Raw genomic sequence first — 18,558 nt, 5'->3', positions numbered from 1 at the left:
CATCTGTTTCATCATCGTCATATGCCTCCTGAATTTTCACAATTTCCACTTGTGCCCTCTCAAGAATCTGCTTCATCTGCAACTCCAATTCCTTGTTCAAACTTTTCCTCATCTTCTCCATAAGATAGTATTAGGTTTACCTTGGCTTAAGTGAGTTAGAAGTGATCTTGGTTGATAGTTTTAGTTTGGGATGTCAACTGACTATTCATGTATATAAAATGTCACTAGGTAATTCGACATGATGGTTTTTCAGCTAAACAAAAGATTAGATATGTTTTCCGATTATGTACGTAGTTGAATGTTCTGACAAATTGTTTTCCTGCACTTTTCTCTCACTCTTTAGAGAAGAAGGCCTCTAGCTTTGAAGAAAAGAAAGCAGCTTCAACCATTAATGAAATGGGTGGACTAGAAGAAATGGGTCAATATTGCTTCTTTTGTATCTATTGTTTGAATACTGTTTTGTTTTCTAAAATACTCTATATTTCTCGTCTTACTTGCATTAACATCAACGAGGCTCTGCGCATGCATTTGTAAGTCCAAATCAGCAACTGCATGAGCAGCTTGAGGTTAAATTGTGATTAATAGCTCCACATGAACTAGACTTATGGTTCCTTTGTAGAAACATGAGCTGCGTATCAAAGCTTGTTAATTCTCCACAAAATTTTGCATCTGTACCATTTGAAATGGTTCTATTCCTTCACTATTTTCTTCTTTGAATGTCCTCAATTTTTTTCTTTCTAAATATAATATTATGTGTGTCATTTTCTTGTTAGAATTTACAGTATTTGACTCAAATGCTTGGAGGAAATGTGTAGATTGACAGTCGTTGTTTGCGAGTGTGGCATCATCCAAATTCACACATCCTTCATCCTCATCCTCTCCCGACTGTACCCAACCAGTAGGTATAGACTCAGGTCAGAATCAATAGATTAACTTCTTCCCTAAAATAATTGTGTATCTCATTGATTAGACTTAGACTGTATTGGAACTAACAGTTGGTTCCTGGTGAACTATGCAAGCTATCTTTTGCTACTCATTAGAACTTGAAGATGCATTTCTCAAGGTGTTTAGATCTTGACTAAACATTATGGGATGTAAATCCCCTAACAGCATCAGTCGCTTATGTTAACCTTCCTACCTGTTTACTAGTTAGTCTCTATGGTCATGTGTCTAGTTGAATGGCTTGTAGGAAGTAAACTTTTTTTTCTTCAGGAGGGTTCTAAGTTTCCAGAGATTGACCTGTTCAAGGACATTTACGTTCGACTCGACGATGAGACCATTGAGCAGCTTCATGTAAGTATATGTAATTGTTATTATTCTTATTTTTATGAATCACTCAAATATTATTTATATTTTATTATTAAACATTATAAGTTTTTCTTTATTATTACAGGCTGCTATGGTGGAAAAGGCACTGTTGTTCTCCAAGAAGCAACATCGCAACTTCTCCCAGAGACTCCGATCGAGGACATCATTGTTCTTGATGATGCAGGTCTTCAGATCCTGACTATGGTCTTGGATTAGAAGTTCGGTCATCGTCATGGCAAGGTTGTTCGGTGTATGGGGAAGGCCCGGGTTCGTGAGACAGGTGCCTCCTCTTCCAGATTGACCATATAAGAGGTTGATGCCCTGAATGAGGAAGTGACAAACTAAAAGGTTAGCTTGCGGCCCAGGGCAAGCATATAAGTATGATTGTACGGGGCCTTACAGATGTCTGGCCTCTAAATTCTGATGACAACACCTGATCTTGCTCTACCTTCGACATCCCAGCCACTTCGCCCAGCCGATACCCAGCAGCTTGATGTATCAAACCTAGAAGACTACTTCTTGTAGTTTTTTCTTTTTTGTTCAGACACCTTGTATGTACATTTTCATATATTTTATAATTAAATACTTTTTCTTGTTTTTATTAATTATTGTTTAGAATTTACTTACAATATTTATTAAAAATTAAATAAAAAATATTTTTGCCAAAAAAAAACAAGGGTTTGCGCGACGAAGAAGTAACATGTGTCCCGCAAAGACATTTTGGGCGACGCATGTCCCTGCGTCACACAAAACTACTTTGTGCTACGCATGTCCCTATGTCGCGCAAAGACACTTTGTGCAACAGATAACCTAGATCATGCAAAGTGTCTTTGCGTTACGCAGGTTACTTTTTCGTTGCACAAACCCTGCTTTCAAGGCAACGTTCTTTGACTTTGCAGGACGAAGGTACCTACGTTGCACAAACTGTTTTTTGTACTAGTGGTTTTCAGATAATAAAGAGTGCTTTTCCTTGACAGTGCTTTTAGAAATGCTTGAATTTTTTTGGGTGAATCAAACCTAAGACCTCTCACTTACAAATGAATAGGAATACCACTAAACCGTAATACTAAGTGGTAGAAACACTTAAATTTTTAAAATAAAAAATTTTAATTTTAATGATATCTTACTTCTCACACATCTCTTGATAATTTATGTCTTTTGATCTTTTTTAATTCATCCGACCCGACGATAAAAAATTAGAAAGATGTGTGAGAAGTAAAAAGGTGTGTCTGGATATTACACCCCAATAAAAATTGTAACCTCATGGTTTATGGAAAATGCTTTAATGTGACCTCATTATGAGGCTTATCATCCATACAACGAATCTCTCACCATGTTTTATTTCACAAGATTTCAATCAATAATAAGGGTTAAACTCTGTTTACTACCATCATGTTTCGTGGTTTTCAACATTTAGTACATCAAGTTTTTTTCATCCCAGAGTCATACCTAAAGTGTTAATTTTGGGACAGTCTCATACATCCGTTAGTCAAACTGTTAGTTCTCCTGTTAAGTGATGACGTGGCGCCCAGGTGGACAATGATTGGGCGCTACGTGTCATTAAAAAAATATTTAAATAATTAATTAAATAAAAGTAAAAAAAATACAAAAAAAAAAAACCATCCCTCCCCCCCGAACCCAAAAAAAGAAGAAGAAGAAGAAAAAAAAAATAAAAAAATAAAAAAAATGAATCTGTAACCCAGAAGAAGAAGGAGGAAGAAGAAACATCGTAGCTTCCCCCGGAGACCCCGAGGACGTCACTGTACCTGATGATGCAGGGCTTTAGATCTTGATTGAGGTCTTGGATTGGAAGTTCGGTCGTCATCATGGCAAGATTGTTCGGTGTATGGGGAAAGCCCGGGTTCATGAGACGGGTACCTCATTTTCTAGATTGACCACATGAGAGGTTAATGCCCTAAAGGAGGAAGTGACAAACTAAAAGGTCAGCTTGCGGCCTAGGGCGAGCAGATGAGTGTGATTGTACGGGCCTTATAGATGTCCCCCTTCCAAATCCTGATGCCAGCACCTGATCTTGCTTTACCTTCTCCCTCTCAGCCACTTCGCCCAGTCGATACCCAGTAGCCTGATGTATCAAACCTAGAAGACTACTTTTTGTAGATTTTTCTTTTTTGCTCGGACATCTTGTATGTACATTTTCATATATTTTATAATTAAATACTTTTTCTTGGTTTATTAATTATTGTTTAGAATTTAATTACAATATTTATTAAAAATTAAATAAAAAATATTTTTGCCAAAAAAAAAACAAAGGTTTGCGCGACGAAGAAATAACATGCGTTGCGCAAAGATATTTTGCGTGATGCATGTCCTTACGTCGCGCAAAGACACTTTGTGCAACAGATAACCTACGTCGTGCAAAGACGCAGGTTACTTCTTCGTTCCGCAAACCTTACTTTCAAGGCAAATTTTTTTGACTTTGCACGACGAAGGTACTTATGTCTCGCAAACTGTTTTTTGTAGTAGTGGTTTTCAGATAATAAAGAGTGCTTTTCCTTGACAGTGCTTTTAGAAATGCTTGAATTTTTTTAGGTGGAGGAGGTGGGCTTAGCTAGACCTGTAAACGGGTCGGGTTTATTAGGTTTGGGTCAGGTTCAACCCGACCCGTTAATTTAACGGGTCACCCGAACCCAATCCGTTAAGCTAACGGGTCACCCGAACCCAACCCGTTAAGCCTAATAAGTCACCCGTTTCACCGGTTAACAAGTTTTTTTGTTTTTTGTTTTTTTTTAACATTTTGCATTCCAATACAAATTACACATCTTTTACCCAAAATTATAAACATTATATATCTGCAAATGTTTTGCACCGTGACTTGAAACCGAGTAACCTACTTCTCAATGCAAATTGTGACCTTAAGATTTGTGACTTTGGGTCTATACATCACCAAGATGTATTATATATATATATATATATATATATATATATATATATATATATATATATATATCATACTACAATCTTCCAAATCAACTAATTAATAGAACTCCATAAGGGTTTTACAAAATGTGAGGCATAGCTATACGTCATGGGGCAATGCCGTATTCAACATCACCAAGATGTACCACGCAATTACATCGCTACTTCAAGGAAGAATTTGCATATCGAACACCCAAAAATCTGCAACACACCCACAAAATCAAGAGCAATGAGCAAGTATACAAAATTAGACATTACTCTTGCATAATCCATCCTAATTATTAAACATCATAGAAAATATCTTTAAAAGAACAAGCGAAAATACATACCATGCTTAATCAAGACTAATACTATTGGAGCATTGTCCTGAGTTTTCATTAAGGCTCATGTCAAAAATTTCTTCAGTGAGTTCTTCCAAGTCAGCACCCTCTTTCTCTAAAGCTAAACATAAAAGTTAAAAAAAGAAAACAATTATAATCTATTATGTAAGAAAAAAAATACAAAGTAATATAAAATTTACCTCCTTTGCCAAAAAGCCAGTCTCTAGTACATAGCAAGGCTTGAACGGTTTCAGGCAACAAAGAACTTCGATATTGATCAAGCACCCTACCATTAATACTAAATGTTGATTCCGAGGCAACAGTTGAGATGGGAATTGTTAACACATCAGAAGCCATACGAGAAAGTACGGGATAACGAAATTGCTCCAATTTCCACCATGAAAGAATATTCAACTCTTGTTTTCTATCAAGTCTCTTTTCTTCAAGATATAGATGTAATTCGATTTTTTCATTTGAAGTTGATCCATCTTGGTAAATATTATCAAATTCCTACATATAAAAACAACATAGAAACAATGACGTCAACGAACAATATAAAGATGCATATAAAAAGTATAAAAACAGGAATACCAAATATAAATACTACCTCAAAAAGTTTGTCTCCAACTTTTATTTGAGTAGGAGTTTGATTGACTGAGTTGGATACAAGAAGATGAGAGAACTTGTCTATGTAATGACCATAGAGTGAAAACAATGTGCCACTAACATCCTTCAACTCTCTGGAATCCTTACCATAAAACTTGTTATAACCCCACTCTACAAATTCCAATTTATAGCGTGGATCAAGAATCACTGCAATGGCAAGGATCAAACTATACTCTGACCAATATTTTTCAAACTTCAAATTCATATAACTCCCCATCCGTCTCATGAAATCATCACAATCTTTCATAGCATCTTGAATACAATAATGGACTTTGAACACTTTTGGGAAAACAAGTTTGATGTAGGGTAATTTGTTCCGGAAAATAAGCAAGTAACTTCATAAAAATACCCCAAGAAATTGAAAATCTTCTCTATTTTATCCCACTCTTCCAATGAAGGACATGAACTAAAATTAGAATCAACAAGTGCCAAATTGAGAAAAGCACGACGATAAAAAATAGCACTATCCAGCATTGTATATGTTGAATTCCATCTAATAGGCACATCTTGTCTCAACCCTCTTTTACTACCTGCCAACCCTACTTGTGCAACGCAAGCAAAAAACTTTATTTTTTCTCCCTTCTAAACACTTTATATATTTGATGCACTCACGAACTTTCGTCACTGATCCATCCATTAATAGCAAACCTCTAAAATTTAATTGTTTCTTCAATAGCTCAACAGAATAATCATTTACAGAGGCATTATCCAAAGTAATGGAAAACAGTTTCTTTTCAATCCCCCACTCAACTAATAAGAAGTTAATTTTTTTAGACAAAGCAACCCGGGTATGTGGAGGAGGCATATGACAAAAATTTAAAATTCTTTTGTGCATTTTCCATTCTTTGTCAACAAAGTGAGCTGTGAGTGCGAGATATCCATCAGTTGCAGCAGAAGACCATAGGTCAGATGTCAAACAAATTCTTCCCTCAATTGTATTTAACCAATCTCGAAGTCTTATCTTTTCATCTTCAAACATCCTCAACACATGTTTCTTAACAGTATTTCTATAGGGTAGTTTGATATTAGGAGATATGTATCTAAATAAAGCTCTAATGCCCTCATATTCAACAAACCTAAAAGGCAAATCATGCTTAATTATAGCCTCAATCAATAAATCACAAAAACTAATATGATTAAATTGAGGAGAACGCAATCCAACTTGAGATTTCTTCATATCAACTTGATGTTTTTTACTACACGAATCCATATGATTCAACAGGTTTTTCGTCCCACAGTTACTATCACATATGTAAACTATCCCACAGTTTTTACATTTCGCCTGTTGTTTATTATCAGGACCAATAGGCAATTCTTCAAACAAAGTCCAAACACGAGATCTCTTTTGACGTATCTTACCTACTCGTATACCTTTAGCCTTTCTCTTTGAAGGACTTGGTTCACTTGTTGTACCTTGCGTATCTGTTAGATTGAATGTTGACATTTCCATAGCCTCAGTGTTCTCTTCATCATTATCCATCTGCATTAATCATAAACGAAAACTGACGATAAATAACAATAAGTATGAGAAAATGGGTTAAAAAGTAAGGAACACCCGTGCATGAAAGAACTCACACCTGATATGTACCCTATTGAAACTAACAACCCTACCAATTCTTAAGCTGTAAGATAACTCCAAGTAACACTCATTACAAACCCTGCAGCAAGCCAAGGAAATAAGCACTTTTTTGGTGGGCTTGACTTCTCAGTTGTCAAAAAAGCAAAAATCCCAAAAGTAATTCCAAAAATCAAACCGATAATATAGATTGCAAGCTTTGTCTTGAAGCTAAAATTTCCAAATTGATGGTTCCAAAGTGTTGACAAAAGCACTGGTGCTAGTGTCACTGAAGCAACTACATATGGCTTACACCATCTTGCTTCACAAACAATAGGAATAGTCAATCTCCTAGGCAGATAAAGCGGCAACTCAAGTATGAAAATCAATCGGCGTAAAAAAACCAATGATCTAAGATTAGAGCAGCATTTGTTGACTTCTACTACTTCAGAACTGCCTTGTGTAGCTCCTTCCTCTGCTAAGAATTGGCACAGTCAAGTCACTCTCATTGCTCGAATTACAGCTCAATTCTACACTTTTCTTCCGATGCCTATGTGAGACGTAAACCACAATCACATAAGCAATAACCAAAAGGTCGAAGCCATTGCAGCCCACACATCTATTTCCTTGTGAATCAAGATAACACCCAAACATACAATGACCAAAAGGTAGAAGCAAATATCTCTCACAAAGTCCACTTTGTGAACTCGAATGCGCCTTTTGCTTGTAGGTCTAAATCAATCATTCACTTTCTAAGTTATAAGTAACAAGAATAGCATCTCTCTCTTAAATTCCCTCTTTATCTCCACCACCAGTTCTTGATTTTGTGAACAACAAAGGACCCATAAAAGGCAAAAGGCAAAAGAAACCGTAGGCTGCAGAATAAGGTTTCCTTACTTTTTCTAAACAATAAGCAATAAACAAAGGAACTAAAAAGGGAAAGCAAAAGAGAAAAGCAATGACCTTTTTTCCAATGCGAAAACAGAACACGTATTTTAATCAAAACCCAATTCTAATCAGAACCCAATTCGTCGAAGGGCTTGGCCGCCGCCTGCTTCTCCTCCTCAATCACCATCAAACCCATGATAAAAGAATAACGTATGTATGTGTGTGTGTGTATGAATCGAGTGTGTGATGGGATGGAGAAGTGGGAAGATCTCTCTCTCTATCTAACTTGCGAAGGAAGAGAACAAAAGCACAATCACACACAGAAATCACCATTTGCACAACAAAAGCACAATCGCAATCGAAATCATCAAACACAAATCAACTAATTCCAAATTAATTCGAAGCTCATCTGAAGAGTACCACCTCAAACCAAGCTCAAGCAAAAACTGAGAAAGACGAAAAATATAATATGCAAAAACGAAAATTAATCGCCATGGAAGAAGAGGTGAAAGGGAATCGGAACTTACCGGAGAGAGGGTGGTAGAACTTAGTGAACGGCAGCCAACTTTGAGGAAGAAGATGAGGGAGAGAACGACGCCAATTAGTCGGGTTCGAAGGTGAGAGAACAGAGAGAGCTAGGTTTTCTATTCCAACTATAAAATTACACAAAATTCCTTCTTAACGGGTGTTAACGGGTTTCGCGGGTTAACCCAAAATGACCCGTTACTTAACGGGTGACTAACGGGTTGACCCGTTAACAACCCAACCCGTTAAGAACTCACCCCAGTTTTAACAGGTCGGGTCGGGTCGGGTTCAAAATGCCAGCCCTAGGCTTAGCCTCATAATGAGTTAACAATAATGTGATTCAAATTCGTCTTTGGCAAGAATCGAACCTAAAACCTCTCACTTATAAGTGAAGAGGAATACCACTAAACCATAATAGTGGCAGAAACACTTAAATTTTTAATGATATCTTACTTCTCACACACCTCTTGATAATTTCTGTCTTTTGATATTTTTTAATTTATCCGAGTCGACGACCAAAATTTAGAAAAATGTGTGAATATTACACCCCAATAAAAATTGTGACCTCATGGTTTAGGCCAAATGCTTTAACGTGACCTCATTATGAGGCTTATCATCCATACAACGAATCTCTCACCATGTTTTCATTCACAAGATTTCTTTCAATAATAAAAGCAAAATACTTATGCAAGATTATGGGGTTGTCCTATTTGACATGGGTTTCATACCATTTTGAAAATTGAAGGTTTTTTCAAATTGTACCATTTATCCAATTTTCTCTATTATACCAAATGAAAAACACCACATGCCTTTTTCACGTAATTTTTTTGTTTAACTGTGGTGTATGAGCTGTTACGCGTCTTTGCTAAGGTGTAATATTTTTATTTTATTGTCATTCAGTATTACGGTCTAGTGATATTCCTCTTCATTATAAGTGAGAGGTTTTAGGTTCGAATCTTATAGATGGTGAATTTGATACCAAATTAGGTTGCCCATTGCATGACTTATAGCCACTTAGCCGAACTCCTTCTCTTCTTAGTGTAAAATATATCGTTGTACTTAAAAATAAGTTTGTTTTATCAACCCATTTTAGGGTTACCACCTCATTCTATATTGTGCATATTTTCTCTGTAATTATGCTAGAAAACTCTATTATCTCAAAATAAATTGGGCACATCGGATTTAATCAAAATCAAGAGTCGTCTAGGTTTTGCAATTTTTCCCAGGTTACATCCATATGAATAGACAAGAACTGACTTTTAGAGCTTTCGTTTTGGATAATGCTGGGGAGATCAAATTTTTTAACCAAATTTGCAAACTAAATGATGTGTCACCAATAATAAATAAGTACGTTAATCAATACTTGAGTAATAATTCAATCATTTTGAACTACATCATTTGATTTACAAAATTTAATATTTAAAAATTTGATCTCCCTAATTTTACCTTTCGTTTTAAGCTTCCTTCCAAAAAGCAGAGTTAATTTCCAACTTCCAAAAGAAAGTAGCGCCTAATCCCGCATTATTACTTCAGACAAAAATGTTATCACGCAACCCAAACCCAAGGCCAATCAATTAACATGTAATTTTTTTCTTGCACTTTTTTCTTTCCTCTCTAAAAAAGTGTCGCTATTGAAAACTACATGCACCAAAAACATCATCTTCATAGACTTTTGAGGGTAAAGAAGCCAAAAATTCCTGTGTCTTTTATGGCCTTGAAAACTTGCTTTCATAACGATGCCTAGTTTTAATTTGGTGAGCTAACCCTAATCCGAACTAGATATCCCATCCTTCATCATCGGTCACAGGTTGAACTATTCCCAAGGGCTAAACATAATTATTATTATGATGAGTGAGAACCCCCCCTCCCTTTTTTTTTTTTTGTAAAACGATAGATTTTGTTGGATTAGCCACCGACAGAGTTTGAACCCACTCTGTCTTGCAATGGCTCAACATATTTCAACCACTGTGGTAAAAGACCACTTGCATAACCCGTTGATTCGATTTAGAGACAACGATATGGTTATACTAGTTATCAATTTAGAAACTTCTTATTTACTTTGAATAATTAAGTTTTATATTTGAAAATGAATTATTCGGCGCCAAATAACATAGTGAGCATCACCGCATCATTATATATCAATGTAAAGGAAATTGTTATTAGCATTTGTTGACCTTAAAAACTACCAAGCCTACGTGGCGCGCAGACCGAGTAATTAGTAAGCTAACTACGTCATTTGGTTGTATGCGGGGCGTGCCAACTCGTCGGCCGAGCTCGGTCGAGGAGTAAACTTTGTTGATGTTGCGTTGGGTGCACGGCTGACTTCTCGATCTTGCGATTGCGGCCGAGGAAGGAACACGCCTCGGCCTTAAGGTCTAGAGCTTGAAGACAAAGCTACTAGTTCTGTGAAGTTCACAAATCGTCGGCGCCGGATTCGGTCACCGTGATTATATTCGTAAGAGTATAAGCACGCCGAATCGACACCAGAATATAGGGACATAAGTATTCAAAACAAATATATGTCTTGATTGTGAAAATGGTTCGGTCGTCAGAATGCTGAACTCTAAAACCTACTTGCGAATAACCAATCATAAATGACTCGACGTTCAATGTGTCGAGTATAGTAACTTGTAACACCCCGTTTCGCCGAGAAAGCTAACGAGATGACCCCTGCTGATAAGGATTCAAAAATCCTTCTCGACCGAGACTTGGATAGATAACCGGTCGGCCTTGTCGCAGTGCTGCTTATCCAAACTGAAGATGCTTCACGGTCGGCTAATTCTACGACAACAATGTTGTTTATCCAAACTAAAGATGCTCACCGGTTGCCTTCACAATGCTGTTTATCCAAACTGAAGGTGCATTGGTGAAAAGAGGAAAACAAAAATCTCAAGGTTGTTGAGAGGTTTCGCGTAGAGCGAGAGAATGCGCAAGGCAATTTGTGTGTTGAATTGGAGGTCCCTCTTCCGTTGCCATTGCATCTGTATTTATAGGACTGATGTACTTGCTTGGCACGACCTGATTCTCGAGTAGAGTCTTATTTCAAATTCCCATGTATTTGACGTGACTTGGATAACCTTCACCTAAACAACCACCAATTATATATATATATATATATATATATATATATATATATATATATATATATATATATATATATTGATAGCCTTTCCCACGGCACGTCTGCCACATCCATTACCAAGTAAAACAAAAAGCCTAGTTTACTAGGTTTCCTATGATTTAAACTCATCCATGCATGCATCTTGATGGCTGTCACTTAAATCCAATCCCATCCACACATTCACATGCCAGTTGTGTCGTCATGCTTCCATATATATATCTCATCTTTCATAATAAATCATTATTAAAAGATAATTATGATAAAAATCATAACTTTAAAAACCATTGTCTTTTAATAATGACCTTTATTTCTTGATCCGACAGTCGGGAGCTATATTCACTCAACGACCTTGATTTCACAGGCTGATGGTGTAAATTTAGGTCCAAACATTGCCCTTCAGTTTCCTTGAGCTTCAGCTCATAAGCCGAATGGTCAAGAAATTATTCGTCAACGCATATTAAAATTTCCCTCAGCTTCGACTATATGGCCTCGAAACTCGCAACTTCGCCGAATGACCGAGAAAACATATAGTTGAGAACTACTGAGAAACCACCGTCAAATAAAAATTCATTTGGCAAACTAATTTCTAAAATTTCGTTCTTTTGACCAAAATTTGAGATGAGGTCCACTGAAATATTAAAACAAATCCCCCATTTAGATAGCCTTTTACTGTAAATATCATGCTATGGAAGAAAAGAGACCCATGATTTTATTGCTGAGCACCAACTCATGTCCGTCGAGCTCGGAAAAAGTTGGCTGAGCAAAACAACAATAAAATCCAGATTCGGCCAAGTATATTCGACGAATTGGTCGAGCCCGGCCTAAATAAATAAATAAAACTTTTGTCTTCCTAATTGTGTTCTGACATGACATGAAGGCAAACCATGACTTTTCACTCTTTCCAATTGTGTTCTGACATGACATGAAAGCAAACCATAACTTCTACTAGCCTGGTACCTTGAAGCAAATCATGATTCCTCACACCACCATGTCCATAGGCTGAAGCCTACTACCTATTTTGAATATATAAATATAAATATAAATAAATAAATAAATAAATATATATATATATATATATATATATATATATATATATATATATATTAAACTCCATAACAAAACTCAATTGAATGTGTTCTGCCAACATGAATGCCATGCATATATAAATATAATGTTGAATTTGCATGCATTCCTACCGTTAGGCCGAGGTCGATAAAAAGTAGGGCGAGGTCGCAAAACATTAGGCCAAGGAGAACCATTCTTGGCAGCTCGGCTTGTCCATCAATCCTGAACGTGATATATTAAACCCAATGTCAGCAACGCAGCAAATAAACTCACGCCGCCGACTAACAATGTTTGCCCCCCTTATTTTCTTAAGCATCGGCCTACACGGCCGAATGATTAAGAAAAATAATTTGTTTTTGTCAACACTGCCACATGAATCGACACCACTAAACTCGACAAATACCGCATGATTTCTGCCCAACACCAAAACTCTATATATATTATATGTAATCTTGGCAAGACTAAAACTTTAACCTTACTTTCTTGCGCATCGGTTTGAAAGACCGAATGATTAAGAAAATGTTTATTCACCCGTTGTTTCTTCTTTTTTTATTTATTTTTATTTTTTTTATTTTAACAAAGGAAAACAAAAGTGGCCGAACAATAAAGTGGAGGAGGCCAACGATGTTTTATTCCTAGCTGAGATCTTTTTATATCAAAATTCTCAGTTTGACTTTTTTCAAAGTCGAATAGAATAACATCTCCAAATACGTTTGGCTTAATGAAAGATGTTTTATCGGCCGCCGATTGTGTTGGACAATTGTTATGCCCCCCGGGCATAATAATTTCGCCAATTTCGGCTTTTAACTTGAACAACTTAGCCGATTGGGATTTCTCTTATCGGCTTTATCACCAATAATCATATCAATTTGCGTGGTTTCGGCTTCTAAGATCATATCTCCAATTACCATATCAATTGATGTGGTTTTTTCGTCTAAAGCCGTGTATTGGCCTCGTTCATCATTGGAACATTCATTTGACGAATCATTTTCTGAGTTAATTTTTGGTTCAGAAACTTGAACTTTTTCTTTTAGGCCTACCACACTTTTTTGGTTCAGAAACTTGAACTTTTTCTTTTAGGCCTACCACACTTTCAGTCTCAACCGAACAAACATGTGGCCTGGGTTCTTCTTCGGCCATCTTGACAATTTTCCTAGGCCGAAGTTTGACTGTTGCTGGAGCTGAAAATTGCCCCCATCTTCTAGACAACTTCTTAAGGAGTTTAGCTTTCTTCTTGTAGTAATGCTTCACTTGGCTCCAAGTCTCCAACGGAACCTGATTGAATTCTTGATCTGTCATGTGAACTTCGTAGTTTTAGCACTGGGTCCCACCGTGCGTGCCAAAATGTTGACCCTAAAAACTACCAAGCCTACGTGGCGCGCAAGCCGAGTAATTAGTAAGCTAACTACGTTATTTGGTTGTATGCGGGGTATGCCAACTCGTCAGCCGAGCTTAGCCAAGGAGTAAAATTTGTTAATGTTGCGTTGGGTGCGCGACTGACTTCTTGATCTTGAGACTGCAGCCGAGGAAGGAACATGCCTCGGCCTTCAGGTTCTAGAGCTTGAAGACAAAGCTACTAGTTCTACGAAGTTCACAAATCATCGGCGTCGGATTCGGTCACCGTGATTATATTCGTAAAAGTATAAGCACGCCGAATCGACACCAGAGTATAGGGACACAAGTATTCAAAACAAATATATGTCTTGACTGTGAAAGTGGTTCGGCCGTCATAATGCCGAACTCTAAAACCCATTTGCGAATAACCAATCATAAACGACTCGGCGTTTAATGTGCCGAGTATAGTAACTTGTAACACCCCGCTTCGCCGAGAAAGCTAACGAGATGACCCATGCCGATAAGGATTCAAAAATCCTTCTTGACCGAGACTTGGATAGATAACCGATCGGCCCTGTCGCAATGCTGTTTATCCAAACTGAAGATGTTTCACAGTCGGTTGATTCTACGACAACAGTGTTGTTTATCCAAATTGAAGATGTTCGCCGGTTGCCTTCACGATGTTGTTTATCCAAACTGAAGGTGCATTGGTGAAAAGAGGAAAACAAAAATCTCAAGGTTGTTAAGAGGTTTCGCGTAGAGCGAGAGAATGCGCAAGGCAATTTGTGTGTTGAATTGGAGGTCCCTCTTCCGTTGCCATTGCATCTGTATTTATAGGACTGATGTACTTGCTTGGCACGGCTTGATTCTCAAGTAGAGTCCAATTTCAAATTCCCATGTATCTGACGTGACTTGGATAACCTTCACCTAAACAACCACTAATTATATATATATATATATATATATATATATATATATATATATATATCTAATAGCCTTTCCCACGACACGTCTGCCACATCCATTACCAAGTAAAACAAAAAGCCTAGTCTACCTAGGTTTCTATGATTTAAACTCATCCATGCAAGCATCCTGATGGCTGTCACTATAATCCAATCCCATCCATACATTCACACGCCAGTTGTGCCATCATGCTTCCAGATATATATCTCATCTTTCATAATAAATCATTATTAAAAGATAATTATGATAAAAATCATAACTTTAAAAACCATTATCTTTTAATAATGACCTTTATTTCTTGATCCGACAGTCGGGAGTTATGTTCACTCAACAGCCTTGATTTCATAGGCTGATGGTGTAAATTTGGGTCCAAACAGCATTCCAAAATTTTCAATCTGCACTCCAAACTTTTTGTATTTAGAAAGAATAATATGCGTAAAATGTGATTTTTAAAGTGTTAATAACAATTCCTCATAAAATTATGAAGTGAATCTATTAATCAATTAATCGTCCAAGACAAATAATAACGTGGTGAGCTATCAATATTATCCCTTGAGTTTAGGATTATCTTCTCCCTTAATATTTATGATAATTAGTTTTGACTAGTAAGGTTTTAAAAATATAATTACCTTATAAGACTTGTACAAAAATTATATCTCTTCCTCTATTTATCCAAGTGCGGACTCTGTCTCCTTATTTCTTTACTTTTTCTTTTTGTTATTTCTTCTTCCTCCTGTTCCAGTTCACGTAAAAATCAAAACAAGTTCCATCACGGCAAGCTTGGTTTGTGGTGTGGTGAAGTCTCCTTATTACTTTTTGTTTTTGTTGGTGTTTTGTTGTGTAACGAGAATGGAGCTTGATTTGATTAATTTCTTCAAATTGCATGTTTTATTCTTAACCTATCATATAGGTAGATGATCATTGCAATTATGTGAAAGCCGCTCCTAAGTAGAGTATTAATTATCTACCTATATCATAGATTTTGTATTTTTTGAAATCAATTTATATAACAGGTTAATTGTGTTATCTAGTTATATGACATATTATTTTCGATAATCGACCTGTATCGATAATAACTATATTCTCATATCACAGGTTAATGTGTCTTTCTTGTAGGTACTTGTTTTTGTATCTTTTAGTTAGGGCTGGAAAAAAATCCTGAACATCCCGAACCAAACCGAAAATCCCGATCTCAAACCGAAAACGTCCCGAACCGAAAATCCCGAATTTTTATATACCTGATCCCGAAACGATCCCGAAAAATTCGGTACGGCATTCGGGATCACATTTGCTTTCATTCGGTAATCCCGAACCGAACCGAAGCATTTATAAAATATATATTTAATTTTAAATAGGTTTTAAGAATTATGTGGACCGTTGGATTAGTTGAGATTTAATCTCAACCGTCCAATCCAACTTAAGTTTTTCAGTCCTCTCGTCTCTGTCTCTCATTCTGATTCACAGACACACACACACACATTCTCGAACTCTCTCTTAAGTCTCAACCCAATCTCATCTCTTTCAGTCTCGACTTCACAATCGTCGTGACGCCGTCGTCCAAGAGTTGTTGCAGAAAAAAGAGCCGCCGTTGTCGCCAGAAGTAAGGAAGCATCGTCGTCAACTTTCCTTCTGTAGAAGTATGAAGGAGGCACCTTCGTTGTCATCCAAGGGTCGCCACAGAAGATCTGACAACTTCGATTCCGCATCGTATACTGAGACCAGTGGTTTCGATAGCCGCAACTCCTCTCCGACGAGGAGCTCCAGGGAGCAAAAGGAATGAAGCAGTTGTAGAAAAAGCAGCCGCCGCAAGGAGTGATGAGATTTCTAGGTTGATTTTGAAATATAAGGTTTTATTTCAAATTCTTTTTCTGGGTTGATTTCTAGGGTTTGTCAAGATTGGGGTTGAATCTGTTTTGATTGTTTCCTGATCTGCAATTGGGAAAACTACTTTGTAAAACAATTTTGAATTTTGAATAGATGAGTTTTGTATAATCCAATCCCGAACCAATATACCGAAAAATTTCGGGAATCTCGAACTTCGAGAATACCGAAATATTGGTTTGGTTTCAGGTTTTGAAATTCTGTCCTTAAAGGGATCGGTTTGGGTTTGAGTTTGAGCTTTTTGGTTCAGGATCCCGACCCGAACCACCCCTACTTTTAGTTTAGTTTGCAAGTGTGGGTATGTATTTGTTCCTTTAGTAATTAGGTTGTAGTTTATGTTTGTATGTTGTTTTTGTCTTCTGTGGGAAGATATATATCGAGTAGATAATTCAATTTTAAATATTCAAAATTCAAATACTACCAAACAATAATATAATAGAAGATTTTAATTTATCTCTAATAAAAGGTGTAAATGAGTATAATAAAAGAATCAGTGGACAAAAAAGTAAAACTGGATTGAATCTTATAGCACGTTGAATTTTATAAACCGATTTAAATATTTTTTTTATTATATCTACAAATAATAAAACACTCATTGTCAACCAAAATCCTATAAAATTACCATTTTATCCCTCTAATTAAAATAAAACATGAATAAGAAATATGGGGCATAAATGTAATTTCACACAACTAAATTTTGCTGTTTTTTTTTTTCAAACATCACCTATATGTAATCATAACATATTTCTAACTAAAAAAAAAAAAAAAACTTCCACCCCACATTCTCTATCACTCTCTTCCTCTCTCATTCTATTTCAAAAACAAAAATAAAAAAAATTTCTCATACACTTTGTGTGTGCCCATATGCTAGTATCTATATATAAAGAGAGAAGGTAAAAGGGGTGAAACTTTCATAATATTCAAATTGCTCCCTTCCACCTTTCTATTCACTCGTGAGATTCAAATGGTTCGGAAGGATCTCTCTTCTCGAGATTTCATATAGACAGCTATCTCTCGAGCACTAATTAAAAGAGAATCACAATAAAACCATGTAGGGTGGGTAGTTTGTTCATTATTTTTCAACATATATGTAATTAAACAATAAAAAGAATTAACTGTCGCACATAGGCACGTGACAAAAAAACTAGTTTATTTTTAGCATCCGAGGAGATCAGTAACCGTCTGAAATTTTAAGAAGACTTTGTCACAATGTTACAAATTAAAACAAACAAAAGTAAAATAAAAATGATTGGACCGACTTGGTCGTTTTTCAAGCTATTACAAAATCGTTCTGAATCTTCCAATGATGTACGCATGCATGGGAGATGGTGTTGACAAATAAACACAGATATCAAGTCAAAGGATTTGATATCAAATAATCAAAATCCCGATTTTATTATTAATTAGCCGTGTTTAGCTGTGAAACGAAACAGACAACCTTTCTTTTTATTTATTTATTTTTTCTTGGTAAGAAACAGATAAGCTTCAAGACTCGGGCTCGTTCAGATTTATAAGTAAACAACGCGTCGTGTATTTTTGTAAGAAACGTGTACGGATCTGAGCGACGAGAATCCAAGAGGTTTTCTGACCTGGGAGTATATGTTGGATGCATGCTTACGTGGAACACTTGAGGCTTTGTATACGAGGATTCTCGTCGGATTCTATTTGTGGGATCTCGAAGAACCTCTAATTACATTCGTTTATTGTTAATCGTGTAATCAGTTTTTGTCACATACTGTTTATATTCAATTTTAAATAAAATTTTTTTTTTACAATGATGTCTAACCACACTATGTACGATGAATGAACGTGATTAGAATATTTTCAAGATCATTACAAAGAGAATCCGGCGAGGACCCCGTGTTTTGTATAGCTCTTGTAAAATAATTCTTCTCTCTTTGGCTGGCAATTTTGCTCAAGGGACTTGGCTGGCTCAATTTGGCAGCTTAATCATTGACGGCTAAAGATGGAATTAATCTATGTTAATTAACTGT

At 36.3% G+C, this 18,558-nt stretch overlaps 1 protein-coding gene across 4 annotated transcripts; it reads right to left on the bottom strand.

Moving 5' to 3' along the window:
* Nucleotides 1-4,294: 4,294 nt before the first annotated feature.
* On the bottom strand, nt 4,295-8,320 carry LOC139198247 (zinc finger BED domain-containing protein DAYSLEEPER-like). 4 transcript variants are annotated; one of them, XR_011583602.1, is made up of 8 exons: nt 8,202-8,320; nt 6,986-7,336; nt 6,809-6,889; nt 6,591-6,711; nt 5,173-5,378; nt 4,766-5,075; nt 4,575-4,686; nt 4,295-4,446 (listed from the first exon to the last, which is right to left on the bottom strand). XR_011583602.1 is itself a non-coding variant. In XM_070826708.1 (6 exons), the coding sequence occupies exons 2-5, from the start codon at nt 6,715-6,717 to the stop codon at nt 4,580-4,582; spliced, it is 750 nt and encodes a 249-aa protein (XP_070682809.1). In that variant the 5' UTR covers nt 6,718-7,336; nt 8,202-8,320; the 3' UTR covers nt 4,295-4,446; nt 4,575-4,579. The 4 variants fall into 4 exon arrangements, 2 of the variants coding, with proteins under 2 accessions (XP_070682809.1, XP_070682810.1); XR_011583601.1 differs by having other exon boundaries at nt 6,809-7,336; XM_070826708.1 differs by having other exon boundaries at nt 6,591-7,336.
* Nucleotides 8,321-18,558: the final 10,238 nt, after the last annotated feature.

The sequence above is a fragment of the Malus domestica genome, chromosome 08, assembly GCF_042453785.1.
Source record: "Malus domestica chromosome 08, GDT2T_hap1".
Taxonomy (NCBI): Eukaryota; Viridiplantae; Streptophyta; class Magnoliopsida; order Rosales; family Rosaceae; genus Malus; species Malus domestica.
Note: the sequence above shows the minus strand (reverse complement) of the source record. Positions and strands in the feature narration are given on the sequence as shown.

What these genes read in the sequence shown, in the direction of transcription:
- LOC139198247 (XM_070826708.1), bottom strand. Translation starts at nt 6,717, where the DNA reads ATGCAGATGGATAATGATGAAGAGAACACTGAGGCTATGGAAATGTCA. An exon ending in GGCTAAAGGTATACGAGTAG is followed by an intron (nt 5,379 to 6,590) that starts GTAAGATACGTC and finishes TTGCCATTGCAG; the next exon opens with TGATTCTTGATCCACGCTAT. An exon ending in CTGGCTTTTTGGCAAAGGAG is followed by an intron (nt 4,687 to 4,765) that starts GTAAATTTTATA and finishes TTTTATGTTTAG; the next exon opens with CTTTAGAGAAAGAGGGTGCT.